The sequence below is a fragment of the Sitodiplosis mosellana genome, unplaced genomic scaffold, assembly GCF_009176505.1.
Source record: "Sitodiplosis mosellana isolate CC-2019 unplaced genomic scaffold, AAFC_SMos_1.0 Smas_scaffold_6707, whole genome shotgun sequence".
NCBI lineage: Eukaryota > Metazoa > Arthropoda > Insecta > Diptera > Cecidomyiidae > Sitodiplosis > Sitodiplosis mosellana.
Genome location: NW_022601869.1, coordinates 5,068 through 24,869, shown reverse-complemented (window position 1 = coordinate 24,869; position 19,802 = coordinate 5,068). Strand labels below are relative to the sequence as shown.

Here is a 19,802-nt window from a genome sequence, read left to right as displayed (position 1 = left end):
AAAGAGCACCGAATTCTGCGTACATTGATGACATTAACACAACACATCGATTGCTATTCACACTTCCCGAAGCAAAAAATATGTGTAACAAATACTTTCATCTCCATTTCGTCGATGTTAGTTTCACATCAATTCTTTAAATTCAGATCATCGAACAGGAAGTCAACTCATTCCTAATATACGCTTCATTTCATGAAATAAACAAATGTTCAACGGAACGAACATATTATTTGTTTATTTTTCCAGTCCAGCGTTGTGCTGCATGCGTACATTCTATATTTAGGACGAACACGATGCCGCCGGTTCGTTGCAAACACATACAATAAACCGTTTCACGAAAAAAAAATTCCATGCGAAACACCAAAACACAGATGTGATTCAGTTGACCACAGTATGAATTCAATGTGTTGTTTTGGCAAGGAACAATGGCAGTTCACAGTTTTAACGCTGCTACTGTGTCGATTGCACGAAAAATGGATTTAGCCACTGTGGTTTCTGTTTCCGTATTCATTTTTAATGAAAGATCAGCAAAACTAGTGATAATCGTTTGTTCTTTTTCCACCGTAAGACAGTGAGTGTATACAATGGGACGATTTTGTGTGCTAAAAAAGCAAAGACATGTTTGCGGCGAATTTTGTTCATGTTACCGTTGTGATACAAAACTAACTGGACATTTGCAAAGTGGCACTGCTAACATTTTGACACAACGAAATTAGCGGATCATTTGACAGACTCGGTGACATCGATGAGTCGATGTGAATTTCATCATACGACCGCAACGAAACACAACGAAGCGAATCGAATTCAGTCAGACGAGTTGCATTGCCTGCTGATGTAAGACGTGACTTTGATACACTTTTCAAATTACAATTTCTCTTTCTGTTTCTTCGGTGTTTTCAATTGTTTTTTTCTTTTCTGAATTGCATTTTCAAGTGGATATATCTTTTTCATATTTTCTATAATTGTTTTTTGTTGTTTTTTTCTTCTTTTTTTGATTTCATTTCAGCCAAAATGCCGAAGAGAAAGGGTACACCACTTCGCGGTAACCAGCGGAAAAAGAAGAAAATAGTCAGCAAAACGGGTATTGAAGGAGAAATCGGCATTCTAGCGATAAAAATGACATTGAAGGCTATCGTTCGACCACAATATTATCAACAAGTGAAAGATTGGTTCACCCAAAAGTCGATTGAATGCACCAAAATCTGCGCGTTAGCTTCGCTGCTCTTCCTGTACAAAGTTAAGAGTGCCAACGAAAGTAATAATGCGGACTTCTTCAGTGGTGATGGCAACAAGGAAATTAAGGATTGTTTTTATGCAGTTTTACAAAAAAACAAAGAGAAGGAAGAAATGGTTCCAGATTTTCGTGATTTCGTGGAGAATATGGAGGCCGAAAACCGATTCAGTTGGCCGGGTAATAGCTTCTTCGGAAACCAGATGCAATACCTCTACAAGCAATACACCACGAATTTGCGCAACAATTTGGAGATGCATGCCGAAAGACGCCTGTACCAATATCTCATAATGCGTGCGTGGCAATTTAACGCTGTTTCAACTGGCCCCACATTACGCAACGATGATATCAAGCGTGCCGTGCAATGGACCATCGATCGGTATGATCCCATCAAAACAACCGACCGACATTGGGAAGTAAAGTGGGAGAAGCGCCAATTGCTTCTCGATATGATTGCGGAAATTGGCGGGCCAGAAGATAATGATGTCGCAATATACACAACATCGGAAGGAACATGGTTCAAATCAATCAACATGTGGTTGACTATGCAAATGGAGGTGGACAATTTCCACATTTGGGCTGAGGAAAATGGCATTGAAATTCCGAAGATCAAAAATCTCAAAGTCATTCCGATTCATCAGTTCATGCGACAGCACGTGAAAATGGAGACGGACGTTCTCATTCGAATGATGTCCGAAATGCGATTCAGATTACATGGTCTAATAATCAAGTACGAAATTGTGGAGGACCCCATGACGCAGTGTTGGGATGAGATTTTCGATATGCCAAAGATACATCGCCTGTTGAAATCAAACAAACGTTTCCGGCCCTACATTGCCTCGAATGGTCAAGCGGTATCCATTATGTACGAAGTACCGAAGAGTCACCTGGATCGTTTAGTAGACGATGAAATCGTGCGGAAACGGTATCGTGATGGTGTGTACGTATACGAGATTGGGATTGATCCCGGCATGCGTACCTGGAACGCGACAGTCAGACGGAATATCAAAACTGGCAAAGAGGTGAGTTGCATTTTAGTTTCAATTTGTGTTTGTGTTGTCTCAAATCGTGTGATTGAGTGCATTATTTCATTTTTTATCATTTTCCCACAGATCAACTTCACGGTCAGCTCGAAGAGGTACCATTATCTGGCCAGGCAGGGTGTTCGGGATAGGAAGGCAAAGCGATGGACAAGGCGATTTGTGGCCGAAGAACAGCATGACCGTGAACGCTATCAACGGATGCCATCGCCAAAAGGTGAAAATTGGGGGTCTTACATCGCACATCGTTTGACAATGCTGAAGAAAGGAATTGAGACGTATACAACAGAAAAATACGCCCGTCTGCAATTTGACAAATACATCCAATCAAACCGTGCAACCGATAAGATTGCTAATTTACTGGTAAGAATAGATGTTTTCATATTGGCATATTTCGTTAGTTGGGCGATTGTTTTGAATGAATAATGTGTTCTTTGTATTTTCAACAGACAAATCGCAAACCATCCATCATTCACATGGGAGCCGTTGATATGCCGGCGAATTCTCCGATCCGAATCAAGAAACATGTTCGTTGTCCAGGCAACCGTAAGTTGGCAAAGAGCTTCAGAAAGATTCCGAACACCGTCGTGCGACAAGTCAACGAGAACAGAACATCACAGCTTTGCGGTAGATGTTTCACCCCGTTCGACATAGCAACACAACGTGATCGAATGAAAGTATGCGAATGGTGCCTGCCAGATAACGATGATTGGCCACCAAATTTGCAGTTACCAACGAAAATCGTGTCGAAGAAGAGCAAGCGCACGCTGATAGCGGATCGACAACGAATGCGTGAAGCAGTGGAACAGGATCCAAATCAAGCTGAACGTTTTGTGTCTAAGGTGATTTCATACCAGAAAAACTGGCAACAAAGCGCAGCAATCGATGAGGACGCGGACCCTGCCGAGCAAGAGGATGCAGCAGAGTCACATGATCGTCGCATTTTGAAGACTTGTTGGCATCGAGACATCACTGCTGCGAAGCTGATCTTATACAAAGGTAAGTCATTGTGATTGAATTGGAATTGGATTCGGAATTAAAATTTAGAATGAAAGTGAATGAAAGTGAGAAAATATCGTACTAATAACTTATTTTTGTGTTTTTTTTTCTTTTCAGGCCACTGTCACCTCTTCGGAATTCAGCTGCACTTCATGTTCACAATTGAACGAATCAGATAGAATAAGAAATAAGAAATGTCAATTAGAATAGAATTTTTTCAAACAACATTTTTGTAATAGCGTATTACATACTGCTGGAGTCGACTTTGTGACCCAGAACTTGAAATGAGTCAGAAGAGCGTATATATGTGTTGATCGTTCCATGTCTAGTGGACTTTACGTGCTATATGCGTTATTTCCCATACACTCATTGAGAGATTGAGCACGGGGGGTTGATATCATTAAATGGGTGTCTGTTTAGTTTAAAGAGGAAACTTCCTGCACTGTTTGATGACAATAACACATACACAGCAATTGATAGTCAGACTTTACAACAGTTTTTTGTTTCGGGAAGTGTGAATAGCAATCGATGTGTTGTGTTAATGCCATCAATGTACGCAGAATTTGGTGCTCTTTATATCAAAAATAGGCACTTTTCATTTGACTGATATCAAAAACACCCTAGTGAACACAGATCCGGCTGGAACATGACGCCGTTGTCTTTTAGATTATAAGCACCTCTCTTATTAAAATTATGACTTTTCATTTGTAGTGGAGCAACAAATTTCTTTGGCTCGTAGATCACCTTTGATTAGGAACGTGTTTAATTTTTTTTTTTTGTTTGCCTCTGTAAATACCGAGTAAGGAATCGACAAACTCATATTTAACCAATTTCATTGACCATTGTCGTGTTTTTATTGACAAAAACGTTAATTATTAAGTAGGCAGTGCAGGTGGAGATAACAAATTTTTATTGACTAAGATATTTAGATTGTATTGAGCCATTCACACATATTCAAGTGGAACAAATTGATGGGAATGTTTTCTTTTTCTAAGCAAATAGCAAACCATATTGAGCTATTCGGAACACTTGTTCGAAGTGGCCACAGACAAACGTTGAATTTATCAATATTTTATCGGTCTATGACGCTTTCGTTTCTCTGTAATTATTTCAATGTTCTGAACTATTCTCATTTGTTCAATGAATCGACAAAGAAACATAATAAATTCGTTTTTTTTTACTGTGAATATATCGATTGTGGTTTCATTTTGATTTTTCTCGATGAGTTTTTTTGGTATTTGCAGTCTTTATTCGTATAAAAAGGAAAATAACATTAACGTGGTAAGTATTTGATGCTGTTATTCATTCCACTTCGTTATTGATTACACTGAATTATTTGCACGTCACTTGAAAATAAACACATATACTCAAAACAAGGAAAATTCTTCATTTCAATGAATCATGCTAAAAATGAGTGCCACAGTTCTAGAATACATTGAACCAGATCGGGTTCACCCACTCTATGCGATCGCACTCAATAATTTCCAAGTAAAATATGACGGTTTTTTGTAGCATATATTTTGCATGAATATTCACCGCTTTTTTCCCTTAGTTGAATAGTTTGACACATTGTAATGTCAATTTCAGTCCAATCTCGTCTTTCCATTACCCCCACTCGACGCGTGTACTTGTATTGTTAGCTCTCTGTGATGACTTTGCACTATGAGGTCCCAAATATTTTCATTGACTGTTCATGTTTGCATTGTTTTCATAACATTTTTTGAAGAATCAACTTGGAAAAATATATTTATAATTATCGTTTACCATTGATATTCTGACTCAAAAAGGGAGTTTTGCGTGAACATCCATTGAATGATTCATACACGCTCATTTTAGAAACCTTAGTGTTTGAGGAATTCCGGGCCACTCATGATTTTTGAAAAAAATCATGTATTTTTCGACGACATCCATTCCTTCTGTAAACTAAGATTTATTTTGTTTTCATGAATGATTTCAAACTTTTTTTTATCAGATAGCACATGATATAACGGGATGCATAGTTCTAATGTGACTTCAGTCAATTTATGAGTCTTTCCCAGAGCTTCTGAAGCAGAGTCCGAGGTTCAATTTACCCCCTGCTGGAAAATTGTTGTTCACATTAACTCTTGTAATAAAATCTACCCATGCAAAAGCTAGGACATATGATCCTTTTTTTAGTCCCCACTTTTTTCTGGGCGGCTTATACTAGATAGAATGCACTTTCAAGATTGAATTTTGAAATGTTCTTAATTTGGGAATTGTGGAATTCAACAAACAAAATTATCTCTACAAATATTTTTTTTAATTGAAATTATCCCCTCGGGATGCCAAAGCTTCAGACGCTCTGGTTTAATCCAAACAAGAACAAAGAATTCTCCAGTCAAATATCAGAGAAGAGAAAACCAAGTATGTCTCGAGTAATTTCTATCATTTTATTAACGAACAACAAATGTTTTATGTCACAATACTTCAATTTGGATATTTCTGTATGTGAAACTTAATTCTAAGTCCGTTTTATTCTATTGAACACGCTAAATCACAACATTTTCGAGCTGATTTTCATCAATATTCGTACAAATTATGAGATTCTTCTTTTCTACGCACAATCAAGTGATAACCCGTGTGAAAAAGAAATGACTGACTGACTATAACTTCAGTTGACTTTAGTTGATTGAATTTATATTTTTGTTCTAAGAAAATCACTTGGTCCCAAATGAAGCAACTTAGATTGACTTGTAACTTCAAATGATTTCAGTTAACTATGATAGACTTACACTACACTTTGTACTGAAATGTCAATCAAAGTAAGTCATTTTTGTCCCAAATTAGTTAACTGACTGCTCAGTTACTATTTTTTCACACGGGAAACATACATTTCTGAATGTGATACAATCACAAAAACTAATGTGTCTCTAGACATCTCTCGACGATGGAACGTCTTCGAAACGCGTTGCATAAAATCATTTGTGTCGTTGAGAATAAAAATGGGATTAGCCGAAACCGCTCATTTATATGTGAATCATTTTTGTGTTCCTGGTAAGAGATAGAAGACATATGTCTGCTGCAATGTTTTAGAATATTTCAAGATCTTTATCTTTGCTTGAGATACTTGCCCCATATCTTGTACCAGAAACACAAAAATGATTCGCATAAAAACACGCGGTTTCGGCTAATCCCATTTTTATTCTCAACGACACATTTGGTCTTATTGTGGCGACGTTTGAAATGTCGATTTAAAACACCTTTTTGAGTGAATCGTTGTGAACAATGGGAGCAACGAAATGGTTTCTCTCCGGTATGAATGCGCATATGCCTGACTAAATCTGATTTGTTGAAATGGTAAAACCCGCACTCGCGAAAATAGCATTCATATCGACGTACGTTGCAGTCTTTTTCATGCGTTTCCTTTTCCTCCTTCAGCTTGAATCCTTGACGACAAATCGGACAATGGAACGGGAATTTATTCGTGTGGGTTCCCATGTGTCCAATAAGACGATCTTTGCGAGTAAATCCTCTGTCACAAACTATACATTTGAATGGCGTTTTGCCAGTGTGTATGCGTTCGTGTCTAGTCAAATTCGATTTTTGTGAAGCTATGTGTTTACAAAATGCATACTTAAGTCCATTCGACCCATTTTCACCTCCACGTTTGACAATGCCGCCGTTATTCCTTGCTACATGTCTCGCGTTCGATGTCGATACACTTTGACTTTCAGCTCCACTCGAGTCAGTACCTTCCTCTTGGACTGGCTGACTGCTCGTACTGCTCGCTTGTTCAGTACTCTCGATCTCGTTCAATGTCAGGTCAATCAATGCCACTTCTGTGAAAAAAGTAAATCGAAATCATGACCAAAATGTAAACCAAGTCTTTGCTTGTATCGATTTGAATGTCTCACCTGAATTCAATTCCGGAATGGTTTTCAGTGTCGATCGTGTGCCCGTAATTCGTTTCTTCTTCGCACTTCCATCCGACGTCGTTGCATGAGCAATTTTCCTTTTTCGTCGCTGCTTTCCTCCTTGTCGCACACCATTTCGCTCGATGTGATGGCTGGCGCCTTCTGACGATGGTTGGACATCTTCACAGGTCAAATCCGTGCATTCTGTCACTTGGTTGGTTGATTCGTTGCTTCGTGTACTCGATGCAGCTTGTTCATCAGCCGAAATCTCATCGTCAATGTCAATAGACCCACCAAAAACCGTTTCATTCGGCAGTTGGGCGTCGTTTGATTCGCTCTCTGGAGCATTCATCGAGTTGATGTCGGCCAAATCACTGAACTCTGGTCCAGTTGAATCGGGTGGTGTCGTTATATTCGCTGTTTCGACGATGCCAATTCCATTGTTGGCATCGTTTGGCCCATTTTCAATCGCATCAGTCGCTTGAGACTGATCGATTTGAGCCGTTATCATTGATGCGTTGCCAAGCATTACGTTGATCGTCGATGTGACATCGTTTGGATCGATATTTCTGTCCAAAAATGATGAGAATCGCTGGAACGACCCACAGCTTGAAGCGTTCGTTTCGGATTCCTCGACCAAGCCATGGAATGGAGTCGAAGTGGGCAGTTCTTGAGGCCAATCCACAGCAGTATTCGGTTGTGCAATCAAAGCTGGTACGATTGGATCGATTATCGAACGATTGGCCATCATTCCATTCGCCAATTCAGTGGTATCTACAGTTGGTCTCACGTCATTCTCTTTTGGCGTCAAGTAATTTCCATTGGCATCCTTATTCTGGTCACTTCCATTCACACCAATCAATGGAGTCTGGTCACTTTGAGAAGCTGGCACCGATACATTTCCAAACATTGCTTCGATCGTCGAAGTAACATTGTTTGGGTCAGTATGTTTGGCCAGGAACGATACGAGTGATGCGTCGCTTGGAACGTACATCTCGGTTGGAATTGGGTTAGCCGTCAGTTGACTGATCATGATTCCTGTCTCGCCGTTTGTTTTGGCAGTCGTCGTGTTGATTGGATTTTGGTTGACTGCTGCCTGAATAGGTCGAACGCCAATGTACTGCTCTTCCAATTCACATTCAGTGAACAATCGTGTGACGCTGTGGATTAAATGATTGACAAATTTGCCAATATTTTTATGGTTTTATGTTTTATTCAATAAATTTCGAAAACATTCACAAATCAATTCAGCAAATTGCTGTAGAAATGAAAACAACAATGAGTTTCTCACCGATCAATTGTCACTCGCACAAAAAATTCTTTGAATTTGCTATCAAACGACATGCCGCTACTTTGAAAGTCTTCTTTGACCGATTGTAGCGTTTCCTTGGTTTCTATCTCAATGTTCGACCAGTATCTGGCCAAACGTCTGCGCGAATTCGAATTCATCGTTGCTGGAAATTGAGAAAAATCATATTGTTTTCATTAGATATCGTTTGGAAATATATTACAAACAATTTTATTGATCAAACGACAATTCGGAGACAGATTGAGTGAAAATTAGATACACTTGCTCAACATTTTCAGTGACATTTCAATATTCCGCTTTTCCCGTTCATCTGATCACATTTCAATTGTTATTTTGTAAATCAGAAAATCGATTCACACTCAATTTGGCAATAGAAAGTCGTTCCGAATCAGCTTTTTATTGGGAAAAAATTGGCTTCAATCGAACAACTTACCTGATTGCGAGATTCTGACGTCTCTTGCGTTACAATTCCACAGTTTTTGAACGAATTTCAATTGCTCGACGTTTTTGATGACCAAAATTCAATTTTTTTTAAATATTTGCTTGGATTTGGTCTAACAAACACAAATTTAGACAATTCAATTGAATAAAACAAATCTAAAACACGAAACATTTACAGAGCTACAAAATAGCCAATAGTCAGTAGACGAGAAAACACAGAAATGAAGCGTCGTCGTCATCGGCCAAACGTCAAACATTTTTCGGTGTTCGTAACGTATACGTATACGTATGTCAGAGTGGAGACTCACCCGCTTGAGTGCAGTTAAGTACATTCGTGTGGTACTTTAAAAGCCGAAACTTTTTTTGAATTTAAAATGCGCACTTTTTATAGTTTTCTAAAATAATTTTAATGGGCATCAGCTGCGGTTTCCTCACATTCAAAAGATATTTCAATGAAAAATTGTCAACAAATTGCTAGAATTGAAAAATCTATTGCATTCAATTCGATTTCGAAACTAACATAAGTGGAGTGTCAACACAACATATGAATTGCTGTCTGTTCTAGTCGGCTCTGGAAAAAGAAGTTTAGTTTGGTGTAGAATATTTATGAGTTGTGAATTTTATTTGGTGGCAAGTTAAATAGGTGTGAATGATGGAAAGATTGCATGATTTTTTTGAGGTTGTGTATTTATTGTTTATGGATGAAATCATACATGAATATAATTGGATTCTTATGGTGCTATTATTCTAACGTTTTTTTCTCCACTGTACTAATAAATAATTTCTTATTACTAAATGTGCGTCGTATGCCACGAATATGTATCAAAAGTGAATTAAACAATCAGCTCAATGATTTTTTGTAGTGTAATTTGCCTTGAACAAATGTAATGTGGCCACTTTTCATGAAATAATTCACATCCTCTTCATCCATGTAGATGGGTTGAGCGTTCTGCTTTGATACGGGCGCTGTTTCACTCTCTGAAGCAAGTGCCTCCCGGACTGTATCCATTATTTGTACGTGCGTACTAAATGCGACCAAATGGTTGTCTTTCGATTTGCTGTTCGATAACTTTGAATAGCTATTGGAAATATGACACTTTTCCAGATCATTCGCCGCTCTGTCAACGATGGCACGACTCGCTGAAACTTGATTCTTATTGTTTGTATTGGCCGATGAATATCCATTCACCGGTCTTCGTGGTTGTTCCGTTTTTTGGACGTGAGCATTTCGGTGACTGTTGAAAATTTTTCCTCTTGTTAAGCCAACACCGACATTTCTTATCCATGCCTTTGATGGATCCATTCCAGCTGATTTTGGCTGACGCCATTGATTGTAATTCGATGATTCACTCATTTTTTTGCACTGGACGAAAAACAGAAATAACTCACGGTCTGTTGATAAATATCAGAATTTTTGGTATTTTTTTTATTATTAAAAATGATGATAAATTCTCTTCAATCGAGTTAAATTGTCAATGTATTTTCAAGTAAATATGTTTGGAAGAATTTGTCGTTTTAAATTTAAAAAATCTTCTGATGCTTATTTCACTCTGGACTCGATGAGGTCAGACAGTCGAATGTGAGATTCAAGCAAAAGACTTGACCTTATAAAGATGAACGAAAATACGACCTTTTCACAGACTAAAACTCTGCTGGTACTACTGTTCAGAACTGTATTGGACGTATTCGAGGAAACTGACCTGATTGACATACGTGTATAATTCGAAGTTAATCCATAATCCTCTTTGGGATACCTTCACTAGTCACGAAGAATGTTTCTGGTGCACTTGACATCATTACCAGGTATTTGAGCACCTGTGAATAATTAAGAGGTGTTAAAACTGGGAATTTTACGGAAAAATCCGTCCAAAGAGACTAATTAGAAGAATAATAACAACAAAGCAACAGCAATAGTAAAAATATCCCTATTTTAACATCGACTTTTGGCCCGCCGATAGTAATGTCTTTTGTTTGGGATTTGCGAATCCCCATGTTTTAGCAGAAAATAATCATGTATACTGCCGAATATACGATTAAAGCAAACAAAATAACTTCTAAAAACTGAACAAAAATCAATTTCTGATCTGATCACATTACAAGGTAAAATTTGCGCTCAAATGAAAAATGCAACAATATTCGCTTGGGGGTCGTTGTAGCTCAATGGACAGAGCATCTGACCGGCAATCAGAAAGTCCGTGGTTCGATCCCCGGCAATAGAAAGATGCCAATTTTTCCTCTTCTTCATCGCTTTAAATTAGTTTGAAAGGAAAGAAAAAATTAACATTTACTCTAAGCGATGCGTTTTGGATTTTTCATTGGAGTATTTGCTCGTAGTATTCGGATGACCGAATTAAGCAAATAAAGCATTTGAATCGTTGTCGATTCAAAATTGTAGAGTCAATAAGTAGCTCTCTCGTTGAGAATTTGAGTAAATTATTAAAATAAATTCTATTGTTGATTTCTGTCAAATGAGCTCTTGCTGGGTGGATCTTATATTTGAATCTCGCCTGATTGTCGAGATGCTTTGATTGTAACAGATGTTTTTTTTTTTCGCAGAAATGGAATTTGGAAAATCATTTGGAATTGGAAGTAACAAAAGTGTAAGGTTTCTTTGTGTTTTGTTAATATTGTGTGTAGCGAGCAACGCATTAGACTAGACATAACGTAAATGTGGTTGTACTACATTTGCATAAACGTAGAAAGTGACAAATATTTCAACTCTTTTCATGGAAATATGTCACAAATTCAAAGGTTTGATGTTTTTTTTCTGGACTCCAAGTCACAAAATCAAAATTTACTGCAGCTAATTAGGAGATAACGCTTAGGAACAGATATTATGTTAGCTGAATGTAATCAATAAACTCGTCTGGAAAAAATTATGTTATATTATTCTTCAATCGCAATGAATTGTTTTCTTCTTTACAAAATGAATTCGAATGCCACTTAAGAAGTATGCAGAGATAAGAAAGCGCTTTAGAGCCAGATAAAATGATATTCAGTTAGAAGAAAAATTCGAAATGTTTGTGACATTTACCAAATAAAGTAAAAGTGTTGGAATTTACTTTATTTTGGTAGAAATGTCACAAACATTTCGAGTTTTTTTTAAGCTGAGTATTAGTTCTTTTGATTGTTGACAGTGAAGAACAAATAAGCTGGCTAATTAGTCGCATAAGCGTATACTGGCTAACGAATGTATAGACCAACTGGGTGTGTTTAGTTGGAAGTAACTAAACACACTCATCTGAACTAACGTTTGGGACTGACATTCAACTCAGAGTTTAAATAAAACCAAACATCGATTTTTTTTATTAAGATGTTATTTTTGAAAAATAATAATAATTCAAATTATAAAAATGACTTTTATGAAATATATTAATTTTCATTTTAATTTGTATGATTTGAATCAGAATACAAAAATCAAAAATTATTGTAAATTGAATGTACTCATTTCACACAGATAGCTGGCTAATGATTGGCTTACACCAGTTGTTGGTGTAAACCAAGGCTAAGATAATGCTGGCTAACGAAAAACCGTCATTGATTGTTGAGTCAACGAGAGTGATAGTTCATTTTTCCCTCCCTTAAAGTTTTTTTTGTCTTATTAAATGTAAACAAATTTAAAATTCACACTGTTAATTCAACACTGATACGCTGATAACAGAAAATATTGCCATAGATTTTTATCTACTGTAATAATAAGCAAATATTCCTCCTTCGTTAATTTTGCAGTACGAGCCTAGTTTTCAATGGAAGAAGTCAATTCAATCGAGCAGATTGTTTAGTCACTTGTAAAAATGAATTAGCATAGGAAGTAAGCTTCAGGTTTGACGTCTGCGACTAACAAACATCAAAACAAAGCAGCAAATTTTGTGCTATCGACAACATTACGCCACAGCGCCGAACCAATTGCAGGTAAATGTTATTTGATTTTTTCAATCTATTGTCTGTTCGTAATAGAATTCCATTTCAATTTAGCCGTTCTGAAAATATTTAACCAGTCACATCGAACGCCCAATCAAATGTCGAACAACCCATCGCTGAATTCTAATGAATCCTTCGGCAATTGTGAAGCAAATGCCAGACAGGAAAGTTTCACCATTGAAATTGAAAAATTCAAGTGTACGGTGTGTGGAACGGGGGGTTTATGGAAATATCAGTTGTCGAAACATCACCAAAGACAGCACAAAAACATTCCTCGCGATCAAGACATTTTTGAGCTAACGCATGTTAAACAAAGAAAGAGACGGCTACCACAGTCGGTAGAGAAAGTTGCTGCATTGAAAATGAAATGTGAAGATTTGAAGGATCAAAGTGATCTACTTGTACCTGGTATCTCAGAACATCCATTAAAATATGGAAATGCGGAATATATTCGAATTCGTCGTTACACATGTGTTGTCTGCGATTCAAGAGTGGCCGAATGTAATTTGAAGATGCACCACAAGGAGGTGCACCCCACAGAGCCACGCACGGACATATATGAGCTGTGTGATTTCGAAAACAAAATTTACTGTTTGACTTGTGACAAGATGGTACCACTTGGATGTTTTGAGAGCCACATGCATTTGGTGCACATGCCTAATGTATCAACCATGTCCGTTGAAGTGAAAGTATTCGAGTGTAAATTGTGCCACGGGCAAGATATTCAAGAGGAAGGCTTGAATGAGCATCATTTCAATATGCATCAGGATGTTCTCTTTGATACAAAGATGTTTCGAGAACAAAAACGGAAACGGGTTCAGTGCATGATTTGCAGACAACTGTTGGAGGAAATACATCAAGAGAACCACATGCAGATGCACCACGAAATAGCGATTGCAGTGAGTACGTCAACAAATGGCAACCAAAATAATCCATTGAAGGCGAACACTAGCAAAAAGTATGAATTGATTGTGCTCAAACCATTCAATTGCATGGTCTGTGGTGTAAGAAACCTTAGAGGGTACAACAGTAATGATTTCAATCCATCAAATGAGACATGTTCACCGGATCTTTGTGCTACTTGCCGAAAAAAGCAGCCATTGGAAAAGGAAAAGTTGCCAAAACCACCGTTCGAAATGGTTGATCATGATTTCGCTTTGGTACATAAGGAAACTATCAAATATTACCGATGCAAACTCTGCCATAGCAGTGGAATCACTGAAGACCAGTTCAGCGAACACCATTCCGAAAACCACGGCTTCGCTTATTTAATGTCTCAAAATACTTTCCAAATGATCGAGGCCAAAGTGAATGGGCAATGTTCCGTTTGCAGTCAACGTTTCGATGAAGAACAATTCATTGAACATTTGCAACAAGTTCATCTACAAGCATTGGTATCTTCAAAAATCAACTCGTCAAACTCCGGCCGATATGTGACCTTAAAAGCCAGTTGTATGGATGAATCAATTTCATCAGGAAGCGGTGATTTAATGAACATCAGCGATATGCAGAAAAAGAGCAATAAACACAACAACAATTCGTGTAAATCAAAGGTAAACGACCTTATCTAAAATTTTCTTCATCCAACACGGTTCTCTGTTGCTTGTCAATGATGAAAGTTTTGTTGATATTTTTGTTCCATACAGTTGATGCCCAAAAATGAGGTGATGAAGGTCATTCCGGGCAAGCAGAAGGCGTCTGCGCAAAAGGTAAGCAATTTAAAAGACGTTGAAATAGAAAATCGTTTTAAATAATTTAACAATTCAATACAATTGTTTGGTCATAGGACATTTTTCAACTCGAAGATTCACCCCAAAATACATCTCTTTTACATTTAGGTCGTGAATATTGAACACAAGCCTCCAGCAAAATTGTATAGATACGTCATTTGCGGAGCTGACGGTATCAATGAGCGAAATATAGCAAAGCATTGTACAAAAATACATTCAGAAATTCCGGCAACCGATCAAGATTTTGTGCTGAGTACCAAAGGCCAAGAAGTAAAATGCGATGTTTGCCGTATAACAATGAAGGGTGGTCGTCTGGAAGAACACATGCGTCGGTTTCATCCAGTTGTTTTGAAGGTTGAAGAAGGAAGCTGCGAATCTAAAGCTAATGAACCATTGCCAGTCCACCGAAGCTCGAACACAGTCATCGTAAAACTGTACAACTTTCAAACTCCTTCAGTGGCCAGGCCAAAGCTGGTTCATTGCTTCCAGACAACCATCGTGGAGCTGTACAAATGCAGATATTTTAGTGCAGAAGGTTTATTAAAGGACCAACTCATAAATCATTTCCGTCGAAGCCACAAGGCTGTCTTTGAAGTAGATTACAGTATAAGTGTCATGTGTGAAAGGGTTCAGTGCCTGTGTGAAAGTCTATTTTGCCCGAATAAATTCGCCGAGCATATGCGTCGAAGTCATCCTTTGGTTCAGTACACGTGTGTCGGTCGAAATGGAAAGTTGATCAGCAGGCATATTGAGAAAATGCCAGTTGTCCGTATTGATCCAGTCAGAATGTTCAAGTGCAATGCCTGCAAAGCTCCGAGCATACTGGAAAATCATCTAGGCCGACACCGTTTGAAATGTCCCAAAGAAATGCTACCGAGTAACATTACTTTTGAATTGATGGCCACCAAGGAGCAATGCAAAGTGTGCCACAATCGATTTAAAGAAAAACAACTCGATAACCACATGAAATTGAACCATCCTCGACTCAATGCTGTCAAAATTGAGAAACTGCACAAATGTGGCTTATGCGATGCATGGTGTATGGAACGCAGCTTCAAGGAACATCACGCCAAAAATCATAGCCACATCCCATTCGCTAACAACCGCTTAAAATATGGAAAAATTAAACAAAAGTTCTCGTGTGAATTTTGCGGAAGACGAATTTGTGGTGGACGTAAAAAGAAACATCATCTGAAAGCTTGCCTGCAGTATGTCAACAAGAAGAAAATACGGCAAAAAGAAATCCATTCGAATGATGGTCAATCAGCACCATCTAAGCTCAGCACATGAATTCAATTGCTAAATCATTAGCGTTGCGTTTTTGTAACGGATCTGTAGTACAAAATTTATATTCATTTCCAGATTTGCCCAATTAATTATGAGATGGATCCGACCATAATCCGTCAAACATCTTGCGATTTAGCAATCCAATGAGGAATGGATACTGCAGCTTTTTGAATTTAGAACATGTTAGAAGTATATTTTAAATGAATTTGCCAACATTTTTCATCGGATTAAACGATCTATAGTTCTAAAATAACTTCAGTCAATTCATGCGTTTTATTCAGTTGAAGATAAAGAACTCTCCTCAGGAGAGTCTCCTGTCGAATATAGTTTTGCAAAGAAACAAGAGAAACCAAATGGATGTCTTATGTAATTTCTTTCACTTTATTAACGAACATCAAATGTTTTATGTCACAATTCTTCAATTTGGATATTTCTGTCTCTGAAACTTAATTCTAAGTCCTTTTTATTCTATTGAACACGCTAAATCACAACATTTTCGAGCTGATTTTCATCAATCTTTGTACAATTTTTTGAGAGTCATTTCTTCTACGCACAATCAAGTGATTAACATACATTTCTGAATGTGATACAATCACAAAAACTATCGATGTGTCTCTAGACATCTCTCGACGATGGAACGTCTTCGAAACGCGTTGCATAAAATCATTTGGTTTTATTGTGGCGACATTTGAAATGTCGATTTAAATTAATTTTTTGAGTAAATCGTTGTGGACAATGGGAGCAACAAAATGGTTTCTCGCCGGTATGACGGCGCATATGCTTGACTAAATTTGTTTTGTGAAATGTGGAAAACTCGCACTCGCGAAAATAGCATTCATATCGACGTACGTTGCAGTCTTTTTCATGCGTTTCCTTTTCCTCCTTCAGCTCGAATCCTTGACGACAAATCGAACAATGGAACGGGAATTCATTTGCGTGGGTTCTCATATGCGTTATCAAATTCCATTTCCATGATGTAGTGTGTTCACAAAATGAACACTTATGTCGCTTTGATCCACTTTCACCTGCATGTTTGCCAACGCCGTTCCTCTTCTTTGCGATCTGTTCCGCGTTCGATGTCGATGCACTTTGACTTTCGGCTCCACTCAAGCCAGCACCTTCCTCTTGGACTGATTGACTGTTCGTATTGTCAATCAATGCCACTTCTGTGAAAGAGAATCGAAATCGAGATCAAAATCTAAATCAAGTTTCTACACGTACCAATCAAAAATCTCACCTGAAGTCAATTCCGGTATGGTTTTCAGTGTCGATCGTGGACCCGTCTTTCGTCTCTTCTTCGCACTTCCATCCGACGTCGTTGCATCAAAAATTTTCCTCTTTTGGCGCTGGTTTCCTCCTCGTCGCACAGCGTTTCGCTCAATTTGATTGCTGGCGCCTTTTGATCTTGGTTCGACATCTTCACAGGTCAAATCCATGCATTCTGTTACTTGGTTGGTTGATTCGTTGTTTCGTGTACTCGATGCAGCTTGTTCCTCAGCCGAAATCTCATCGTCGATGTCAATGAACCCACCAAAAACCGTTTCATTTGGCAGTTGGGCGTCATTTGATTCGCTCTCTGGAGCATTCATCGAGTTGATGTCGGCCATATCACTGAACTCTGGTCCAGTTGCATCGGGTGGTGTCGTTCGAATCGCTTTTTCTACGATGCCAATTCCATTGTTGGCATCGTTTGGCCCAGTTTCAATCGCGTGAGTCGCTTGAGACTGATCGATTTGAGCCGTTATCATTGATGCGTTACCAAGCATTGCGTTGATCGTCGATGTGACATCGTTTGGATCGATATTTCTGTCCAAAAACGATGAGAATCGCTGGAACGACCCACAGCTTGAAGCTTTCGTTTCGGATTCCTCGACCAAGCCATGGAATGGAGTCGAAGTGGGCAGTTCTTGAGGCCAATCCACAGCAATATTCGGTTGTGCAATCAAATCCGGTACGATTGGATCGTTTGTCGAATGATTGGCCATCATTCCATTCGCCAATTCAGTGGTATTCATAGCTGGTCGCATGCCATTCTCTATTTGCGTCAAGTAATTTCGATTGGCATCCTTTTTCTGGTCACTTCCATTCACACTAATCAATGGAGTCTGGTCAGTTTGAGAGGCCGGCACTGAAACGTTGCCGAACATTGCTTCGATCGTGGAATCATTGTTAGGGTCAGTATGTTTGGCCAGGAACGATACGAGTGATGCGTCGCTTGGAACGTACATCTCGGTTGGAATTGGCTCAGTCGTCGATTGACTGATCATGATTCCTGTCTCGCCGTTTGCTTCGGTGACCATCGTAATGATTGGACTTTCGTTGGCTGGCGCCTGACTATATCGACCGCCAATGTACTGCTTTTCCCATTCACATTCAGTGAAAAATCGTGTGACTCTATAGACAAAATGAATTGTTGAGACATGGTTTTAATTAATAAAATAAATGTCAAAAATATATACCGATCAATTCGGTAAATTGCTTTAAAAATAAAAACATTAATGACTTTCTTACCGATCGTTCAATCGATCAATTGTTACTCGTACGAAATAATCTTTGAATTCGCCATCGAGCGACATGCCGCTACTTTGAAAGTCTTCTTTGACCAATTGAAGCGTTTCCATGGTTTCTACCTCAATGTTCGACCAGTATCTGGCCAAATGTCTGCGCGAGTTTGCATTCATCGTTGCTGGAAATGAAGAAAAATTACATGTTTTGATTAGATATCCCCGACGAGAAATTTGCGGAATATCGCATTGCGACTATTCTACGTATAGTCGCAATACGAAAAAGTCCGTCGAACGCAGCCAACTTCACGTTGGTTGTACGAAGTTTCAAGTCGAAATGTCACACTCGATCCAGTTACAACTTCACATTTATCGCAGCGCGAATAGTCGCAGGGTATTCAGCGATAACATTTTGCGGCAACTTTTATTGTGGATACCTATTCGCATTGCGAGTATCCGCACTCAAAAACGGATATGCGACGGATAGTCGACGTACACCTATTTTACCGCAAATTTCTCGTCGGGATCGTTTGGAAATACATTACAATTTATTTTATTGACCAAACAACAATTCGGTGACAGATTGAGTGGAAATTGGATACATTTGCTCAACATTTTCAATGCACATTCAATATTTCCCTTTTCCTATAATTTAATCATATTTCCAATAGTTTGTTATAAATCAGAAAATCGATTCGCATTGCCATTGGACACTGAAAAGTCGTTTCGATTATGCATTTTTGTGCAAAAAATTGGCTTCAATCGAACAACTCACCCAGTTGTGAGATTCTGACGTCTGTTGCGTTACAAGCCTGCGTTCAGTTTTTGAACGATTTTCGATTTTCCTGATAACCAAAATTCAATTCTTTCCAAAATATTCGCTTGGATTTTTTCCAACGAACACAAATTTAGACGATTGAAATGAATAAAACAAATCTAAAACACGGAACATTTACAGAGCGTACAAAAAAGCCAATAGTCAGTAAACGAGAGAGCACAGAAATGAAGCGTCGTCGTCATCGGCCAAACGTCAAACATTTTTCGTTGTTCGTTCCATATACGTATACCTATGTCAGAGTGGAGACTCGGTCGTTTGAGTGCGGTTAAGTACATTTGTGTGGTACTTTAAAGGCTGGAACACTATTTGAATTTCAAATGTGCACTTTTTGTAGTTTTTTTAAATAATTTTGATGGGCTTTTAGCTTTATTTTCTTTATCTTTGGAAATCATCCAGAACGAAATAGTCGGCACGACAGTAAAATTGGCAAATCTGTTGCATTCAATTTAATTTTGAATCAAAGTGGAGTTCAACACAACGAATGAATTCCGTCATTTTTTAATCGGGTCTGGAAATAAAAATATTATTTTGGTGTGATATGCTCACGAGTTGAGGAATTTTTTTTAAATGGACATGAATAATGGAAACAATTTATGATTTTTTCAAAGATGTGTATTTATTGTTTAT

At 38.2% G+C, this 19,802-nt stretch overlaps 4 protein-coding genes across 5 annotated transcripts; 2 read left to right on the top strand and 2 right to left on the bottom strand.

The window, feature by feature from the left end:
• Positions 1 to 13: 13 nt before the first annotated feature.
• On the top strand, positions 14 to 3,516 carry LOC129579875 (uncharacterized). Of its 2 annotated transcripts, XM_055470057.1 has the most exons (5): positions 14 to 834; positions 1,007 to 2,253; positions 2,344 to 2,634; positions 2,721 to 3,270; positions 3,388 to 3,516. In XM_055470057.1, exons 2-5 carry the CDS (start codon positions 1,012 to 1,014, stop codon positions 3,447 to 3,449), a joined length of 2,145 nt encoding a protein of 714 aa, XP_055326032.1. In that variant the 5' UTR covers positions 14 to 834; positions 1,007 to 1,011; the 3' UTR covers positions 3,450 to 3,516. The 2 variants fall into 2 exon arrangements, with proteins under 2 accessions (XP_055326032.1, XP_055326031.1); XM_055470056.1 differs by having other exon boundaries at positions 1,007 to 2,634.
• A 2,146-nt stretch (positions 3,517 to 5,662) lies between these two features.
• Positions 5,663 to 9,150, bottom strand: LOC129579872 (Krueppel-like factor luna). The gene is made up of 4 exons (XM_055470053.1): positions 8,888 to 9,150; positions 8,437 to 8,599; positions 7,146 to 8,305; positions 5,663 to 7,070 (listed from the first exon to the last, which is right to left on the bottom strand). The coding sequence occupies exons 2-4, from the start codon at positions 8,592 to 8,594 to the stop codon at positions 6,340 to 6,342; spliced, it is 2,049 nt and encodes a 682-aa protein (XP_055326028.1). The 5' UTR covers positions 8,595 to 8,599; positions 8,888 to 9,150; the 3' UTR covers positions 5,663 to 6,339.
• Positions 9,151 to 13,135: 3,985 nt separating this feature from the next.
• On the top strand, positions 13,136 to 15,836 carry LOC129579871 (uncharacterized). The gene is made up of 3 exons (XM_055470052.1): positions 13,136 to 14,369; positions 14,463 to 14,525; positions 14,655 to 15,836. The coding sequence occupies exons 1-3, from the start codon at positions 13,179 to 13,181 to the stop codon at positions 15,834 to 15,836; spliced, it is 2,436 nt and encodes an 811-aa protein (XP_055326027.1). The 5' UTR covers positions 13,136 to 13,178.
• Positions 15,837 to 16,195: 359 nt separating this feature from the next.
• On the bottom strand, positions 16,196 to 19,373 carry LOC129579869 (transcription factor Ken-like). The gene is made up of 4 exons (XM_055470050.1): positions 19,113 to 19,373; positions 18,345 to 18,519; positions 17,071 to 18,227; positions 16,196 to 16,999 (listed from the first exon to the last, which is right to left on the bottom strand). The coding sequence occupies exons 2-4, from the start codon at positions 18,512 to 18,514 to the stop codon at positions 16,497 to 16,499; spliced, it is 1,830 nt and encodes a 609-aa protein (XP_055326025.1). The 5' UTR covers positions 18,515 to 18,519; positions 19,113 to 19,373; the 3' UTR covers positions 16,196 to 16,496.
• Between the last annotated feature and the right edge of the window lie 429 nt (positions 19,374 to 19,802).